The sequence below is a fragment of the Pelobates fuscus genome, chromosome 6 (assembly GCF_036172605.1).
Source record: "Pelobates fuscus isolate aPelFus1 chromosome 6, aPelFus1.pri, whole genome shotgun sequence".
In the NCBI taxonomy this organism is placed as follows: domain Eukaryota; kingdom Metazoa; phylum Chordata; class Amphibia; order Anura; family Pelobatidae; genus Pelobates; species Pelobates fuscus.
The window spans coordinates 293,575,061-293,591,351 of record NC_086322.1 but is presented as its reverse complement, the minus strand read 5'-3'; the positions used below and the strand labels follow the sequence as shown (position 1 = coordinate 293,591,351).

Sequence of the window (16,291 nt, the reverse complement as noted above, 5' to 3'; positions counted from 1 at the left end):
ATATTAAATATTTGGGATGGTCGGTAGGATGAATGCATGATGAAAGATCCCACTACTAAAACCAATTATTACCCCTTTCCGTACCTGACTTCCTTGGGACACTACGCAGATATTGCTTGCCCTGACAGGTCCCCAGCTTTTCGGCCACTGTTCAAGTACCTTTCGGACTACTTCCAAAACCTGCAATGACTCAGACTCATTCACCCAGGAGCTTCCTTCTCGTTTGCAAGGTCCATGTACATGGCAAAGGCCAAAGGTAAATTGACCTGCAGGAGGAGCTTCTGTATCATTAGCACAGGCATCTATAGAATCACCTCGGCCAACATAAAAGCATCGGGAAATAAAGGAGATGATCTCAGGAACAGAACGATAGTTTTGGTGGAAGACAATACGTGCACCTTTTGCTGCAGGACAATCTTGTCTCTGGTAAAAGGAGAAGAGACGTGTGAGCAGGTCATGCTGTTCATGGCAGTCGGTGTGTTTTTGGGAAAAAAGTCTTGGAGATTCCTGCATATGATCTCCAGCCATGATGATGCGGGTCCAGTTATTGGCCAGTGCTAAGGGAATTAGAGCCTCACTCTCCAGCATCTGAGCCGCCTCGTCTAGAAATATGTGGCTGAAGTATCCACGGGGCACCTCTAGGTCACGGGAGGTTTCAGCAGTCACCACGATGATACGATGTTGATCTAGGTCTTTTCGATGGGGTGAGATAAAAGATAAACCATCTTCTGTCAAAGCACAGTACTGCAATGTGATAGGATCAGTCCTCCTTATGTTGCTTAGCTTATACTTCACTCTGAGAGGGATGGCGTCTGAATGACCTGACATCACATGAGGATGGAAATGTTCTCGAATGTAAAGATCTGCAACACTACAAATACAAACCAAATACAAGTAGAGGTGAGAAAATGTTTTTTGGAATGTTGGGAATTATTTAAATGTAAATACTTGTCAATAGTACCTGTTGTTATGAGTACAGATCAGCACTCGGGTGTTGTCTTGCTTGATTACCTCCAAAGCTGACTTGGCCATTGTATAGGTTTTCCCAGTTCCAAAGGGTCCGTAGATAAGAAGAGGAGCCACCAGCTTTCCTTCTGGCACAGATCCTATGATATAAGATGCAGCCATTTGTTGTTTAGAGTTTCCCCATGACAGTGAACCCTTGAATGTGGGAAGCGAACAGTTGGCCAGTTCTGGTAGCACAAGCTTCTCATCCTGCAGCAGGTCCACCGCCTTGTGGTACAAGCAGAAATTCCACCGATCCATCTGGAATTGGATCTCCATCAAGGGGGATGTTCTTTCCTCAATGGCCAACTCTCGACAGCAACGCTCTGGTATCTCAAGCAAAATGCTGCTCTCCAGATCAACACTGTTAACTACAAGCACTTCATACACCTTATCATCTTGCTGTGGGCAAGGGGCCAGTAGAGCTGTGTTCACAGACCTACTGAGTAAGTATCCTTCTTCTGTGTCTTTTGTCATGCCCTTCGGTAGAAGAACTTCTGCACACAGCCCACCAATGTGAGGAAACCACATGCCCTGCAAGGTTGTCACCATCTTACTTAGAGATACAGGGACCTTCATGTTCAGCCTGGAGAGAGGAACGAAAATAAATAAATAAAAAAAACACTCAAAAACATATATTAATACATTATAAGACAAGGCCTCCAAAACAGTTCCAAAAGATCATTTTTAGTATATTCCAGTAGCCAATTAAATGAATCAGTTTGATAGAAATTCAATCACCATCTCTTGTTTTATTGTGATTTTTTTTGTGCAAAACATTTTTCACGTTTTTCATTTTTCACCCGCAAGAAATCGAATTTGATCCCAGTAAAACGTCTGGCGGAGGCTGAATATAAACACCCAGCGAGCTAATTCACCCTATTTATCCACTACTTTTACACTGAATGGAACACTGGGTAATACTCGTTATTTTGTACACAAGGGCAAGACGGTTTAATTCTGAACTGAAACTGGACCCCTTGCTCACGGTGCCTGGAAGGATATCGGCTATACCGCACTGACGATGCCTAACATGGTTGAAATAAATGTCTGGGGTTGTTGTATCTCTCGTGCAGAGAGAGCCGGCCTGCATTTTGGATCTGTTCTGCCCTTTTGGGTGGGATCAGTCTGATATGCAAATATCGTGGTTCTTTTTGTAACGGCACAAGATGAGCTAGAACCAGTTTGAGATCTAAACAGGGACCCACTGAATGGCAGGCTATTTGAGCTGTGGTCCGTTCTCAGTACTCTGTTGCAACTTGTTTTTTACTCTCGCTATGCTCAAAGGGTAATCCAGACATGGACCTCTTGCTACCAACGCGCTGCATGTACATGGACTGATTTAGCGCTGCACTGTGCATACGCTATAGTGCATTTTAAATCAGTCTGAGCAGGCACCATACACTGACTCTAAAAGGTATACAGAAAAGTGATAATTTAGGTGAACATTGGGAAACTGTGCTGAAAGGATTTTATGTCTCTTGCTACACAAATAATATCTTCTCAAATGCAAGGGAAACGTCATATTTACACAGCTTAATGGAGTGGTTCTGTTGTGTATAGTATGCCCCTGCAGGCATTTCAATGTAAAGGCTGACATTCCAGAGAAACACGAGAGGTGCTACCTAGTCCAGTGCTGCACAGTGTACAGTATCTACGTTCAGCGTCTCCACGCTCTGCATAGAAACGTGGAACGTTCCCCATAGAGATGCATTGAGTGGCACAGTACAACGTTTTGCCACGCATGTGCAATAGCCTCCCAATGCTTTCCTACGGAAAAGCACTGGATTAGCTGAAATCATCAAGATTGCCTTATCTCAGCCATGGAGGCGGAGCCAGGCGGGTACAGACCTGGCAAGACCAGCGTGGCATGGGAGAAAAGGCGAGTAAAATCATCTTTTTAGCGTAATCGTAGCAGGACGGTCAACTAAACTGCCACATCGGTTCTACAGTGTCAGAAAAACATGTTTGTAGGCACCTTATTGAAGTGGGAATAGTATTTGGAGTCCTCCTGCCAAGAGTTAAACTGTTTTTAATGCTAAATGAGTGCTCCAGCCCCTCCCTCTGTGCTGCTTGGACTAATAAGGAAGTATTAGCCTAAACAGCAATGAATGGCTGTGATTGGCTGAGAGTGTCAGCTGGCTGCTTTCAGCCTATCACAGTGCACATTGCTGGTATAAATTGGTATGGCTAGAAGAAAGTGTGTAATCTCTGCCTTAGCCACACCTCCAATTGGGGCCAGTCTGTGGTTGGCCAGGGACCCTCATTCAGTGGTAAGCTGCTTGAACATGAGTAAACACTGAATGGAGGGAACGAGCTGGAGGACTCCAGGCACTATATAACCAACTAAATATGATGAAATGGTTGTAATATCTACTGTCTTTTAACTACAAAAGAATGTGAGTCTCTCCTTCTCTCACCGGCTTATCACTTGTTCCCTAGCTGCCTCTTCCTGGAGTAGCCAATCATGAATATATCTTCTGTAGTTTTCAGTTGTGAGTGAGTTTTTGTTTGTTGACATGTGCTGTTGATTTAGTATCTTTGGTGGTTTATAAAGGTCCATGAGAATTTTCTCCTCCTGTGTCCTCTCCTTGCACGGGACACACAGCTTTGTGTCCGCATACCACCGTTCAGTGGTTGGAAGTGAATCGATCTCTTGACGAGAGGCATTGTTTTGGGAAACCGGTGCTATATCATGGCCCCCAATCTTCATGAAGATCTTCTTCACTAAAGCTGGACGCTCTCCAAAGTCTAAAACCAACCACTGTTCAAAAAGCCCAAATACTGTTCCCTCTGCAAGCACTTTGATGGTATACTGGAGCCGAGGTGCCTCAACTTGGAAGCTGCAACCCTGTGCATAATGACAAGATTCCGGGAGATCAGGTGCCAACAACGAGAAGGAAACTCCGGGATCTCTCTTCAACAGAGCCACATGCACGAGAGACATCTGAAAAAGAAAACTAGCAATTTGATGGCTTGGAAATTTTGTGATAAATAGGAGCATCAAACTGATCAAATTCAAGAGAGAGACACACACACACATACACACAGACAGCTACTGTCCCTCCCTCCCCCTCTATTTCTCTCTCTAAAGGGTTGGTAAAAATGTTTAGAAGGAGAGGAGAAGGACAGGTGAAGGGAGTAGGGAAGTCTGGGAGGACAGTGAAATAAGAAAACCTTGGAAAGAGAATTGGAGAGGCTGGGAGGAGATGGGGGAAATCCTATCTATAGTCGCGGTATTTGTGTCGAAACATTCCATTCCTTACCTTTGAATGTACAGTAAATGTCCACGTTGTTGTTACTGGTTTTTCGGGGATGTGGAGGTCTAGGGATCGGTCACAGGAAATTCTAGCCCCTTCAACATCTTCTGACAGCTGGAAAGGAAGTAACAAGTCATGGGTCAGTATGTGGGACTGGACTGACATCGGGTTATAAATGGTGCGATCGTGTGGAAGTGACATTTGATTGGTGCCTAAATATTGCCACTGGTAATGTGACACTAAAATGCCAAAGTGTGAATTCTTTAGAATTCAAAGTAATTATCAAACTGTAGACTTAGATACCTGAACTGAAAACAAAAGGGATTTTCTTTTGCAGTTTGGCTATTTTGTAGTAAAATGTCAAATTCACTCTGAATGCCCAATAACTTCATAAGAATTGACTCTCAGGGATTCGCAAAAGGCTCTCTCAGGTGCAGCAAGCCCGACCAGGATTAACAATGACTGGGACTCTAAATCTGATCTTTTCAAACTGTTTGTACTCCTTGTTCAGAGCTATCTGGGGACGTAAGAAACTTGGAGGTAACTGTAGGGGAACATGTCGTTTTGTGGTTATTATTTTTAGGCGCCCTGGTGTCTGGTAGGTTATTAAATTATCTTGTCCTAAGTCAGCTACATTGCAGACACCAATGCACCCAAAAGCATATATTTTTTTTAAAAATAAAAAGTGCAAATATTTCACATTCATAATATTTCCCAGCACATACGGTAAATGGATTTTTCACAATGACCCCCTGTTGGGAATGTGTGTATATATACCCGTGTCAGTGAGTGAGAGTGATAGGCTGTGGATGTCAATGAGTTTGTGTATGCCCACCTTTCACATTGTTTCTGTCTCCAAAAGAGCCACTCTAGGAGGTCCCAGACCCCCCCCCCCCCCTCTCCCCCCCCGTGCTGGGAGACCGTGATGTTCAGTAATGCAAGTATGATAGGGGTTGTGGCTCATACTGACATCATTCTCTGGTTACAATGTGCAAAATAGACAGCGAGTGTTTCTCATTGACTCTTATGATATCATTGTTAAAGAACTCACTGTCTCATCGTCCAGCCGGTATTCCTCGATCAGTCGATTTTGGTAAGACTGCAGTCCCTCCACCTCCACCACTTGCTTGTTCCTCTTGCTGACCTTCATTCTCAGCATCCATTCCTCCAGCTCCTCCTTGCTGTGGGCTTTAGGACAGCCGTTCCCAAAAACACAGGACAACGGACTGCATAGACACAAACATACACAGTCATAGTGTACTCCGAATTACAAGAAACAGACAGACACGGTCACTGTGCACAGAAGGGGAACAGACAGACACGGTCACTGTGTACAGGAGAGGGACAGACAGACAGGGTCACTGTGTACAGGAGAGGGACAGACAGACAGGGTCACTGTGTACAGGAGAGGGACAGACAGACACGGTCACTGTGTACAGGAGAGGGACAGACAGACAGGGTCACTGTGTACAGGATGGGGACGGACAGACAGGGTCACTGTGTACAGGATGGGGACAGACAGACAGGCTCAGTGTGTACAGGATGGAGACAAACAGAGTCACTGTGTACAGGATGGGGACGGACAGACAGGGTCACTGTGTACAGGAGAGGGACAGAATGACAGGGTCACTGTACAGGATGGGGACAGACAGGGTCACTGTGTACGGGAGAGCGACAGACAGAATTGGTCACTGTGTACAGGAGGGGGACAGATTGACTGGGTCACTGTGTACAGGAGAGGGAATCACTGTGTGCAAGAGAGGAACAGACAGACAGGGTCACTGTGTACAGGATGGGGTCAGACAAACAGGGTCACTGTGTATAGGAGAGGGACAGACAGACAGGGTCACTGTATATAGGAGAGGGACAGACAGACAGGGTCACTGTGTATAGGAGAAGGGAGAGACAGATAGGGTCACTGTGTACAGGAGAGCGACAGACAGACAGGGTCGTTTTGTGCAAGAGAGGGATAGACAGACACAGGCACTGTGTACAGGAGAGCGACAGACAAACAGGGTCACTGGAACGCTCTCTGATTACCTTTCACAGAGGGTGAAGTCGTTAATGTCAGTAGGTGGTTTGCGATGATTCCACATGGTCAGAGTGTCATCTTCCATCATACGCCTGTGTTCCGGCGTAGAGCAATGCATTTCAAAGCTTTCCTGTGTCGGGGCAGTGACAAGGCACAAGCGACAATAAAAACCCTCGTTTTGCTCCAATTGCTGCACAATATTCCCACGACTGAGCCCATCATCTCTCTCCGCCTTCCATACCGCTAGCTCTACCTCGCTGTGAGCATGCGGGCAATGCCCACCTTCCACTCGGCACAGGATTCCACGTGATGATTGGTGGCACAGGTGAATGGCTTGCTGACGGGGCAATGGGTGGACTGCGTGACATATTGTCCTGCTTTCACCAGTCACAATATGTGCAAGAAGAGGTATGCCGCGAGGGTGAGTCTGGCAATGCCGGTAGTTGGTGATCTTCTGAGGGCTTTGGTAAAAACATTGCTCACACACTTCCTGAAAATGCCCTCCGAACTTTTCCAAGATGCCATTCAAATCTTTAGCAGGCGCAGCACCAGTGTAGGGGGTGGGCATCAACATACCTTGAAGCTGGTTTCTGTCTAGATTACATGTTTTCTCAAAGGCCCAAACTTCAATTTCCTCTTCACTCCAGGCAAATGTACAATTTTGAGAATGCTTGATACATCCTTTGTTTGGTTGGTAGTGCCAACAAACTGCGTAGCGGGCTGGCACTGGAAAAGTAGGACGGACTCTAACCTCGTGCCAGTGCCCCCCATTCTGCCCATTCCTTAGCCTGGCAATCAGTACTTGGCATTTACAGCTGTGCTCGAAGAGTCGCAGAACGAAAGTGATTTCATTTTCCCTTTTACTGCAGATCTCACAAGCCAATCGAAGCTCTACCTTCTCCTGAAGCTGGGACAAATTAGCAATCTCTGGACCAGAGAACTGTCCCATCACTGGTCCTAAAGTAATAAGAGATCAGGAATTAGAAACACTACAGTGATTACTTGTTATGTGATTATTTGTGTGAATATCCCAGTGTAGTGGCTCAGTACACACAGACCTCTAGCTCTCTTTAATAGGACTGTATAGAAGGCCCACAGACTATCCCAGCATAGTGTGACCGGCTCAGTACACATAGACCTCTAGATCTCATTAATAGGACTGTATAGAAAGCACACAGACTATCCCAGCATAGTGTGACCCGCTCAGTACACATAGACCTCTAGATCTCATTAATAGGACTGTATTGAAAGCCCACAGACTATCCCAGCATAGTGTGACCGGCTCAGTACACATAGACCTCTAGCTCTCATTAATAGGACTGTATAGAAAGCACACAGACTATCCCAGCATAGTGTGACCGTCTCAGTACACATAGACCTCTAGATCTCATTAATAGGACTGTATAGAAAGCACACAGACTATCCCAGCTTAGTGTGACCGGCTCAGTACACATAGACCTCTAGCTCTCATTAATAGGACTGTATAGAAAGCACACAGACTATCCCAGCATAGTGTGACCGTCTCAGTACACATAGACCTCTAGCTCTCATTAATAGGACTGTATAGAAAGCACACAGACTATCCCAGCATAGTGTGACCGTCTCAGTACACATAGACCTCTAGATCTCATTAATAGGACTGTATAGAAAGCGCACAGACTATCCCAGCATAGTGTGACCGGCTCAGTACACATAGACCTCTAGCTCTCATTAATAGGACTGTATAGAAAGCACACAGACTATCCCAGCATAGTGTGACCGGCTCAGTACCTATAGACCTCTAGCTCTCATTAATAGGACTGTATAGAAAGCACACAGACTATCCCAGCATAGTGTGACCGGCTCAGTACCTATAGACCTCTAGCAGTCATTCATAGAACTGTATAGAAAGCACACAGACTATCCCAGTACAGTGTGACCGGCACAGTACACATAGACCTCTAGCGCTCATTAATAGGACTGTATAGAAAGCACACAGACTATCCCAGCATAGTGTGACCGTCTCAGTACACATAGACCTCTAGCTCTCATTAATAGGACTGTATAGAAAGCACACAGACTATCCCAGCATAGTGTGACCGTCTCAGTACACATAGACCTCTAGATCTCATTAATAGGACTGTATAGAAAGCACACAGACTATCCCAGCTTAGTGTGACCGGCTCAGTACACATAGACCTCTAGCTCTCATTAATAGGACTGTATAGAAAGCACACAGACTATCCCAGCATAGTGTGACCGGCTCAGTACCTATAGACCTCTAGCTCTCATTAATAGGACTGTATAGAAAGCACACAGACTATCCCAGCATAGTGTGACCGGCTCAGTACCTATAGACCTCTAGCAGTCATTCATAGAACTGTATAGAAAGCACACAGACTATCCCAGTACAGTGTGACCGGCTCAGTACACATAGACCTCTAGCGCTCATTAATAGGACTGTATAGAAAGCACACAGACTATCCCAGCATAGTGTGACCGTCTCAGTACACATAGACCTCTAGCTCTCATTAATAGGACTGTATAGAAAGCACACAGACTATCCAAGTACAGTGTGACCGGCTCAGTTCACATAGACCTCTAGTGCTCATTAATGGGACTGTATAGAAAGCACACAGACTATCCCAGCATAGTGTGACCGGCTCAGTACCTATAGACCTCTAGCTCTCATTAATAGGACTGTATAGAAAGCACACAGACTATCCCAGTACAGTGTGACCGGCTCAGTACACATAGACCTCTAGCGCTCATTAATAGGACTGTATAGAAAGCACACAGACTATCCCAGCATAGTGTGACCGGCTCAGTACCTATAGACCTCTAGCTCTCATTAATAGGACTGTATAGAAGGCCCACAGACTATCCCAGCATAGTGTGACTGACTCAGTACACATAGACCTCTAGCAGTCATTCATAGAACTGTATAGAAAGCAAAAAGACTATCCCAGCGTAGTGTGACCGGCTCAGTACACATAGACCTCTAGCGCTCATTAATAGGACTGTATAGAAAGCAAAAAGACTATCCCAGCGTAGTGTGACCGGCTCAGTACACATAGACCTCTAGATCTCATTAATAGGACTGTATTGAAAGCACACAGACTATCCCAGCATAGTGTGACCGTCTCAATACACATAGACCTCTAGATCTCATTAATAGGACTGTATTGAAAGCACACAGACTATCCCAGCATAGTGTGACCGGCTCAGTACACATAGACCTCTAGATCTCATTAATAGGACTGTATTGAAAGCACACAGACTATCCCAGCATAGTGTGACCGTCTCAGTACACATAGACCTCTAGATCTCATTAATAGGACTGTATAGAAAGCACACAGACTATCCCAGCATAGTGTGACCGGCTCAGTACACATAGACCTCTAGCTCTCATTAATAGGACTGTATAGAAAGCACACAGACTATCCCAGCATAGTGTGACCGTCTCAGTACACATAGACCTCTAGATCTCATTAATAGGACTGTATAGAAAGCGCACAGACTATCCCAGCATAGTGTGACCGGCTCAGTACACATAGACCTCTAGCTCTCATTAATAGGACTGTATAGAAAGCACACAGACTATCCCAGCATAGTGTGACCGGCTCAGTACCTATAGACCTCTAGCTCTCATTAATAGGACTGTATAGAAAGCACACAGACTATCCCAGCATAGTGTGACCGGCTCAGTACCTATAGACCTCTAGCAGTCATTCATAGAACTGTATAGAAAGCACACAGACTATCCCAGTACAGTGTGACCGGCTCAGTACACATAGACCTCTAGCGCTCATTAATAGGACTGTATAGAAAGCACACAGACTATCCCAGCATAGTGTGACCGGCGCAGTACCTATAGACCTCTAGCTCTCATTAATAGGACTGTATAGAAAGCACACAGACTATCCCAGTACAGTGTGACCGGCTCAGTACACATAGACCTCTAGCGCTCATTAATAGGACTGTATAGAAAGCACACAGACTATCCCAGCATAGTGTGACCGGCTCAGTACACATAGACCTCTAGCTCTCATTAATAGGACTGTATAGAAGGCCCACAGACTATCCCAGCATAGTGTGACTGACTCAGTACACATAGACCTCTAGCAGTCATTCATAGAACTGTATAGAAAGCAAAAAGACTATCCCAGCGTAGTGTGACCGGCTCAGTACACATAGACCTCTAGATCTCATTAATAGGACTGTATTGAAAGCACACAGACTATCCCAGCATAGTGTGACCGTCTCAGTACACATAGACCTCTAGATCTCATTAATAGGACTGTATTGAAAGCACACAGACTATCCCAGCATAGTGTGACCGGCTCAGTACACATAGACCTCTAGATCTCATTAATAGGACTGTATTGAAAGCACACAGACTATCCCAGCATAGTGTGACCGTCTCAGTACACATAGACCTCTAGATCTCATTAATAGGACTGTATTGAAAGCACACAGACTATCCCAGCATAGTGTGACCGGCTCAGTACACATAGACCTCTAGATCTCATTAATAGGACTGTATTGAAAGCACACAGACTATCCCAGCATAGTGTGACCGGCTCAGTACCTATAGACCTCTAGCTCTCATTAATAGAACTGTATAGAAAGCACACAGACTATCCCAGTATAGTGTGACCGGCTCAGTACCTATAGACCTCTAGCTCTCATTAATAGAACTGTATTGAAAGCACACAGACTATCCCAGCATAGTGTGACCGTCTCAGTACACATAGACCTCTAGATCTCATTAATAGGACTGTATTGAAAGCACACAGACTATCCCAGCATAGTGTGACCGGCTCAGTACCTATAGACCTCTAGCTCTCATTAATAGAACTGTATAGAAAGCACACAGACTATCCCAGTATAGTGTGACCGGCTCAGTACCTATAGACCTCTAGCTCTCATTAATAGAACTGTATTGAAAGCACACAGACTATCCCAGCATAGTGTAACCGTCTCAGTACACATAGACCTCTAGCTCTCATTAATAGGACTGTATAGAAAGCACACAGACTATCCCAGCTTAGTGTGACCCGCTCAGTACCTATAGACCTCTAGCTCTCATTAATAGGACTGTATAGAAAGCACACAGACTATCCCAGCATAGTGTGACCGGCTCAGTACACATAGACCTCTAGCGCTCATTAATAGGACTGTATAGAAAGCCCACAGATTATCCCAGCATAGTGTGACCGGCTCAGTACACATAGACCTCTAGCTCTCATTAATAGGACTGTATTGAAAGCACACAGACTATCCCAGCATAGTGAGACCGGCTCAGTACACATAGACCTCTATATCTCATTAATAGGACTGTATTGAAAGCACACAGACTATCCCAGCATAGTGTGACCGGCTCAGTACACATAGACCTCTAGCTCTCATTAATAGGACTGTATAGAAAGCACACAGACTATCCCAGCATAGTGTGACCGTCTCAGTACACATAGACCTCTAGATCTCATTAATAGGACTGTATTGAAAGCACACAGACTATCCCAGCATAGTGTGACCGTCTCAGTACACATAGACCTCTAGATCTCATTAATAGGACTGTATTGAAAGCACACAGACTATCCCAGCATAGTGTGACCGTCTCAATACACATAGACCTCTAGATCTCATTAATAGGACTGTATTGAAAGCACACAGACTATCCCAGCATAGTGTGACCGGCTCAGTACCTATAGACCTCTAGCTCTCATTAATAGAACTGTATAGAAAGCACACAGACTATCCCAGTATAGTGTGACCGGCTCAGTACCTATAGACCTCTAGCTCTCATTAATAGAACTGTATTGAAAGCACACAGACTATCCCAGCATAGTGTGACCGTCTCAATACACATAGACCTCTAGCTCTCATTAATAGGACTGTATAGAAAGCACACAGACTATCCCAGCGTAGTGTGACCGGCTCAGTACCTATAGACCTCTAGCTCTCATTAATAGGACTGTATAGAAAGCACACAGACTATCCCAGCATAGTGTGACCGGCTCAGTACCTATAGACCTCTAGCAGTCATTAAATTAGGGTGTATAAACAACTTATCCCATGATTCCCTGCTGGATATGAGTTTATGCTACACGATCACATAACCTATAGACGAGAATGAAAGACTCCATTTAAAAAGGTGTCTGCTTGCTACTGACATTTGCTGTGCCTTGGGAACGTATAAAAAAAGCTATTTTCTTTAAGTATTGTTGTTTATGTCTTGTGTACTGGAAACAACAACAATATGTATACGACTACAATTTACGCCAGCCACAATCTGGAAACGTCAACCACGGGCCTATAAACCCAACCTTCTAAAGTCGAAAAGACTCTAAGATACTATATAACCGTGGCAATAAACTGACTTACTAACGGACATTGTATCCAATTAACTGCTACCACAACCTGTTACTGTATATGAAAAATCAATCATGTTTCCTTTCTGTAATGCTACCTTTTGACAAACAAAAGAAAACTCAGTAAACACAGAATGTTTAAAAAAAAAAAAAAAGCTATTTATATGTAGGACCGTCTACATATATGTACTAATAAATCCCATGATGCTCTGGGCTGTTTTTTTTTTTTGTTGTTGGTGTCTTTCGTGTTCTTAATGTACAATTTTTTGGGGGGTTTTGCATCACATAGAAAATTCTAAAAATGAAACAACACTCTGTAGGTCGCTTAAAAGGTACACTCTAACATTGTCTAAATATATTTAAAGGACCACTATAGGCACCCAGACCACTTCAGCTCAATTAAGTGGTCTGGGTGCCAGGTCCATCTAGGGTTAACCCTGCAGCTGTAAACATAGCAGTTTCAGAGAAACTGCTATATTTACTTTAGGGTTAATCCAGCCTCTAGTGGCCTCTCATTGACAGCCGCTAGAGGCACTTCTCACTGTGATAATCACAGTGAGAAGACGCCAGCGTCCATAGGAAAGCATTGAGAAATGCTTTCCTATGGACTGACCGCGCATGCGCATTCGGATGATGTCAGAAGAGGGAGGAGAGTCCCCAGCACTGAGGGAGCCCAGCGCTGTTGAAAGGTAAGTGATTAACCCCTTCCTCCCCTTCAGCCTGGCGGGAGTGGGACCCAGAGGGAGGGGTGGTTCCAAAGACCCTATAGTGCCAGGAAAACAAGTTTGTTTTCCTGGCACTATAGTGGTCCTTTAAGTATATTTATTTTTACGTTGGCGTGTTGTCTTTTTAATTTAGATCCAACCCCCCCCCCCTTTGTTAAAATAAAAATAAAAAGCAAATCCACCTATCTTTAAACCTTTGCTAAGACAGTCTATATTCTGCAGCCTCTCCGCCTCTGAAGACGTCATAACTTCTGATAAGTTTTGTTCGTTCGATGTGTGTGATGACGTTGAACATGAAGCCCTTTGCAAATTCAAGGTCTTCAATGAGGACATGCCTGTAATGGCTGTCTGTCTGACAGCCGCTAGAGGCGTGGTTTACGTGTCAGACAAGATGGGCGGGGTCTATGGACCAAAATAAAGATGACGTGGTTTGGCCAATTAGAGCAGGGGTAGGCAACCTTTGGCACTCCAGATGCTCTGAACTACATCTCCCATAATGCTCTGACAGCCAAAATTCTGGCAAAGGACCAGGGGGAGTGCCAAAAGTTGCCTTTACTCATTAATTCATTCAGGAATATCTACATTGTTGCGAATTTTTGTATCATGTGAAAAAAGCCACAGTACTGGTAAGTTCACAAAGAGGGGTATATTAATTAAACACCAGACTGTGACAATAACCGAAGAAGAGATTTCTAAACTGGAAAGTTAGTATTATATGAAGTTACAAGTTCTGTATTAGAGATATATTTAATTACCAGAAGCAGTGAGTGTTATATGAAGTTACAGGTTCTGTATTAGGATATATTTAGCAATCAGTATTATATGAAGATACAGGTTCTGTATTAGAGACAGGTTATAATAATCTTACCTGAAGGTTGAGGTCGGGATTCTCCCCTGTTTAGTAATTGTAGCCTGTTCAGAATTGTCTCTGTGTGAATCTCTCTGTCTGTCAGTCTCTGTGTGAGTCTCTCTGTCTGTCAGTCTCTGTGTGAGTCTCTCTGTCTGTCTCTGAGTGAGTCTCTCTGTCTCTCAGTCTCTGTGTGAATCTCTCTGTCTGTCAGTCTCTGTGTGAGTCTCTCTGTCTGTCTCTGAGTGAGTCTCTCTGTCTGTCAGTCTCTGTGTGAATCTATCTGTCTGTCAGTCTCTTTGTTAGTCTCTCTGTCTGTCAGTCTCTGTGTGAATCTATCTGTCTATCTGTTAGTCAGTCTCTGTGTGAATCTCTCTGTCAGTCAGTCTCTGTGTGAGTCTCTCTGTCTGTCAGTCTCTGAGTGAGTCTCTCTGTATATGGAAGGCTCTACCTTAGTCTCTCTGTGTGTATCAGTCTCTGTGTCTGATTCTCTCTGTGTCTGATTCTTTGTGAATATATATGTCCGGCTTTTTTGTTTTTGTTTCCTTTTTCCAGTTTCGTTTCCTGCTTTCAGATAATGGTTCGGCTTCATGACAGTGACGTAATACAGTCCCTCCCTGGCAATTGCACGTGTCAGTTAAACACACAAACAGAGAGAACAGATGGGTCTTGGGATAAACAGTGGGTGCATGGGGTGAGAGGCACAGTCTGGGGGTGCATGGGGTGAGAGGCACAGTCAGGGGGTGCATGGGGGTGAGATGCACAGTCAGTGGGTGCATGGGGGTAAGATGCATAGTCAGGGGGTGAATGGGGGTCAGATGCACAGTCAGGGAGTACATGGGGTGAGAAGGCCAGTCAGGGAGTGCATGGGGGTGAGATGCACAGTCAGGTGGCGCATGGGGTGAGATGCACAGTCAGGGAGTGCATGGGGTGAGAGGCACAGTCAGGGGGTGAGATGCACAGTCAGGGGGTGCATGGGGTGAGAGGCACAGTCAGGGAGTGCATGGGGTGAGATGCACAGTCAGGGGGTGCATGGGGTGAGATGCACAGTCAGGGGGTGCATGGGGTGAGAGGCACAGTCAGGGGGTGAGATGCACAGTCACGGAGTGCATGGGGTGAGATGCACAGTCAGGTGGAGCATGGAGTGTGATGCACAGTCAGGGAGTGCATGGGGTGAGATGCACAGTAAGGGACTGCATGGGGTGTGATGCACAGTCAGGGGGTACATGGGGTGAGACGCACAGTCAGGGGGTGGATGGGGTGAGATGCACAGTCAGGGGGTGAGATGCACAGTCAGGGAGTGCATGGGGTGAGATGCACAGTCAGGGAGTGCATGGGACTAAGATTAACAGTCAGGGAGTGCATGGTGGTGAGAGGCACAGTCAGGTGGTGCATGGGGTGAGATGCACAGTCAGGGGGTGCATGGGGTGAGATGCACAGTCAGGGGGTGCATGGGAGTAAGATTAACAGTCTGGGAGTGCATGGGGTGAGATGCACAGTCAGGGAGTGCATGGGGTGAGAAGCACAGTCAGGGAGTACACGGGAGTAAGATTAACAGTCAGGGAGTATGGGAGTGAGAGGCACAGTCAGGGGGTGCATGGGATGAGATGCACAGTCAGGGGGTGCATGGGGTGAGAGGCACAGTCAGGTGGTGCATGGGGTGAGATGCACAGTCAGGGGGTGCATGGGAGTAAGATTAACAGTCTGGGAGTGCATGGGGTGAGATGCACAGTCAGGGAGTGCATGGGGTGAGATGCACAGTCAGGGGGTGCATGGGGTGAGATGCACAGTCAGGGGGTGCATGGGAGTAAGATTAACAGTCTGGGAGTGCATGGGGTGAGATGCACAGTCAGGGGGTGCATGGGATGAGATGCACAGTCAGGGGGTGCATGGGGTGAGATGCACAGTCAGGGAGTGCATGGGGTGAGAAGCACAGTCAGGGAGTACATGGGGGTGAGATGCCCAGACAGGAGGTGGTACATGAGGGTAATTTGCACAGATGGCTAAAGATGGTGACATGCACAGACAGGGGCACACACACACAAAGACATGCACAAGCACACACA

The 16,291-nt window shown here is 45.6% G+C and overlaps 1 protein-coding gene across 1 annotated transcript in view; it reads right to left on the bottom strand.

Moving 5' to 3' along the window:
- HELZ2 (helicase with zinc finger 2) overlaps window positions 1–14,343 on the bottom strand; it is a 46,963-nt gene extending 32,620 nt beyond the window's left edge. Inside the window, exons 1-7 of the mRNA XM_063459495.1 lie at window positions 14,247–14,343; window positions 6,306–7,254; window positions 5,317–5,491; window positions 4,272–4,379; window positions 3,426–3,952; window positions 962–1,591; window positions 85–871 (exon numbers count right to left, since the gene is read on the bottom strand). Coding sequence (XP_063315565.1) covers window positions 85–871; window positions 962–1,591; window positions 3,426–3,952; window positions 4,272–4,379; window positions 5,317–5,491; window positions 6,306–7,246 — 3,168 coding nt within the window. The 5' untranslated portion in view covers window positions 7,247–7,254; window positions 14,247–14,343. The remainder of the gene's footprint in view (window positions 1–84; window positions 872–961; window positions 1,592–3,425; window positions 3,953–4,271; window positions 4,380–5,316; window positions 5,492–6,305; window positions 7,255–14,246) is intronic.
- Between the last annotated feature and the right edge of the window lie 1,948 nt (window positions 14,344–16,291).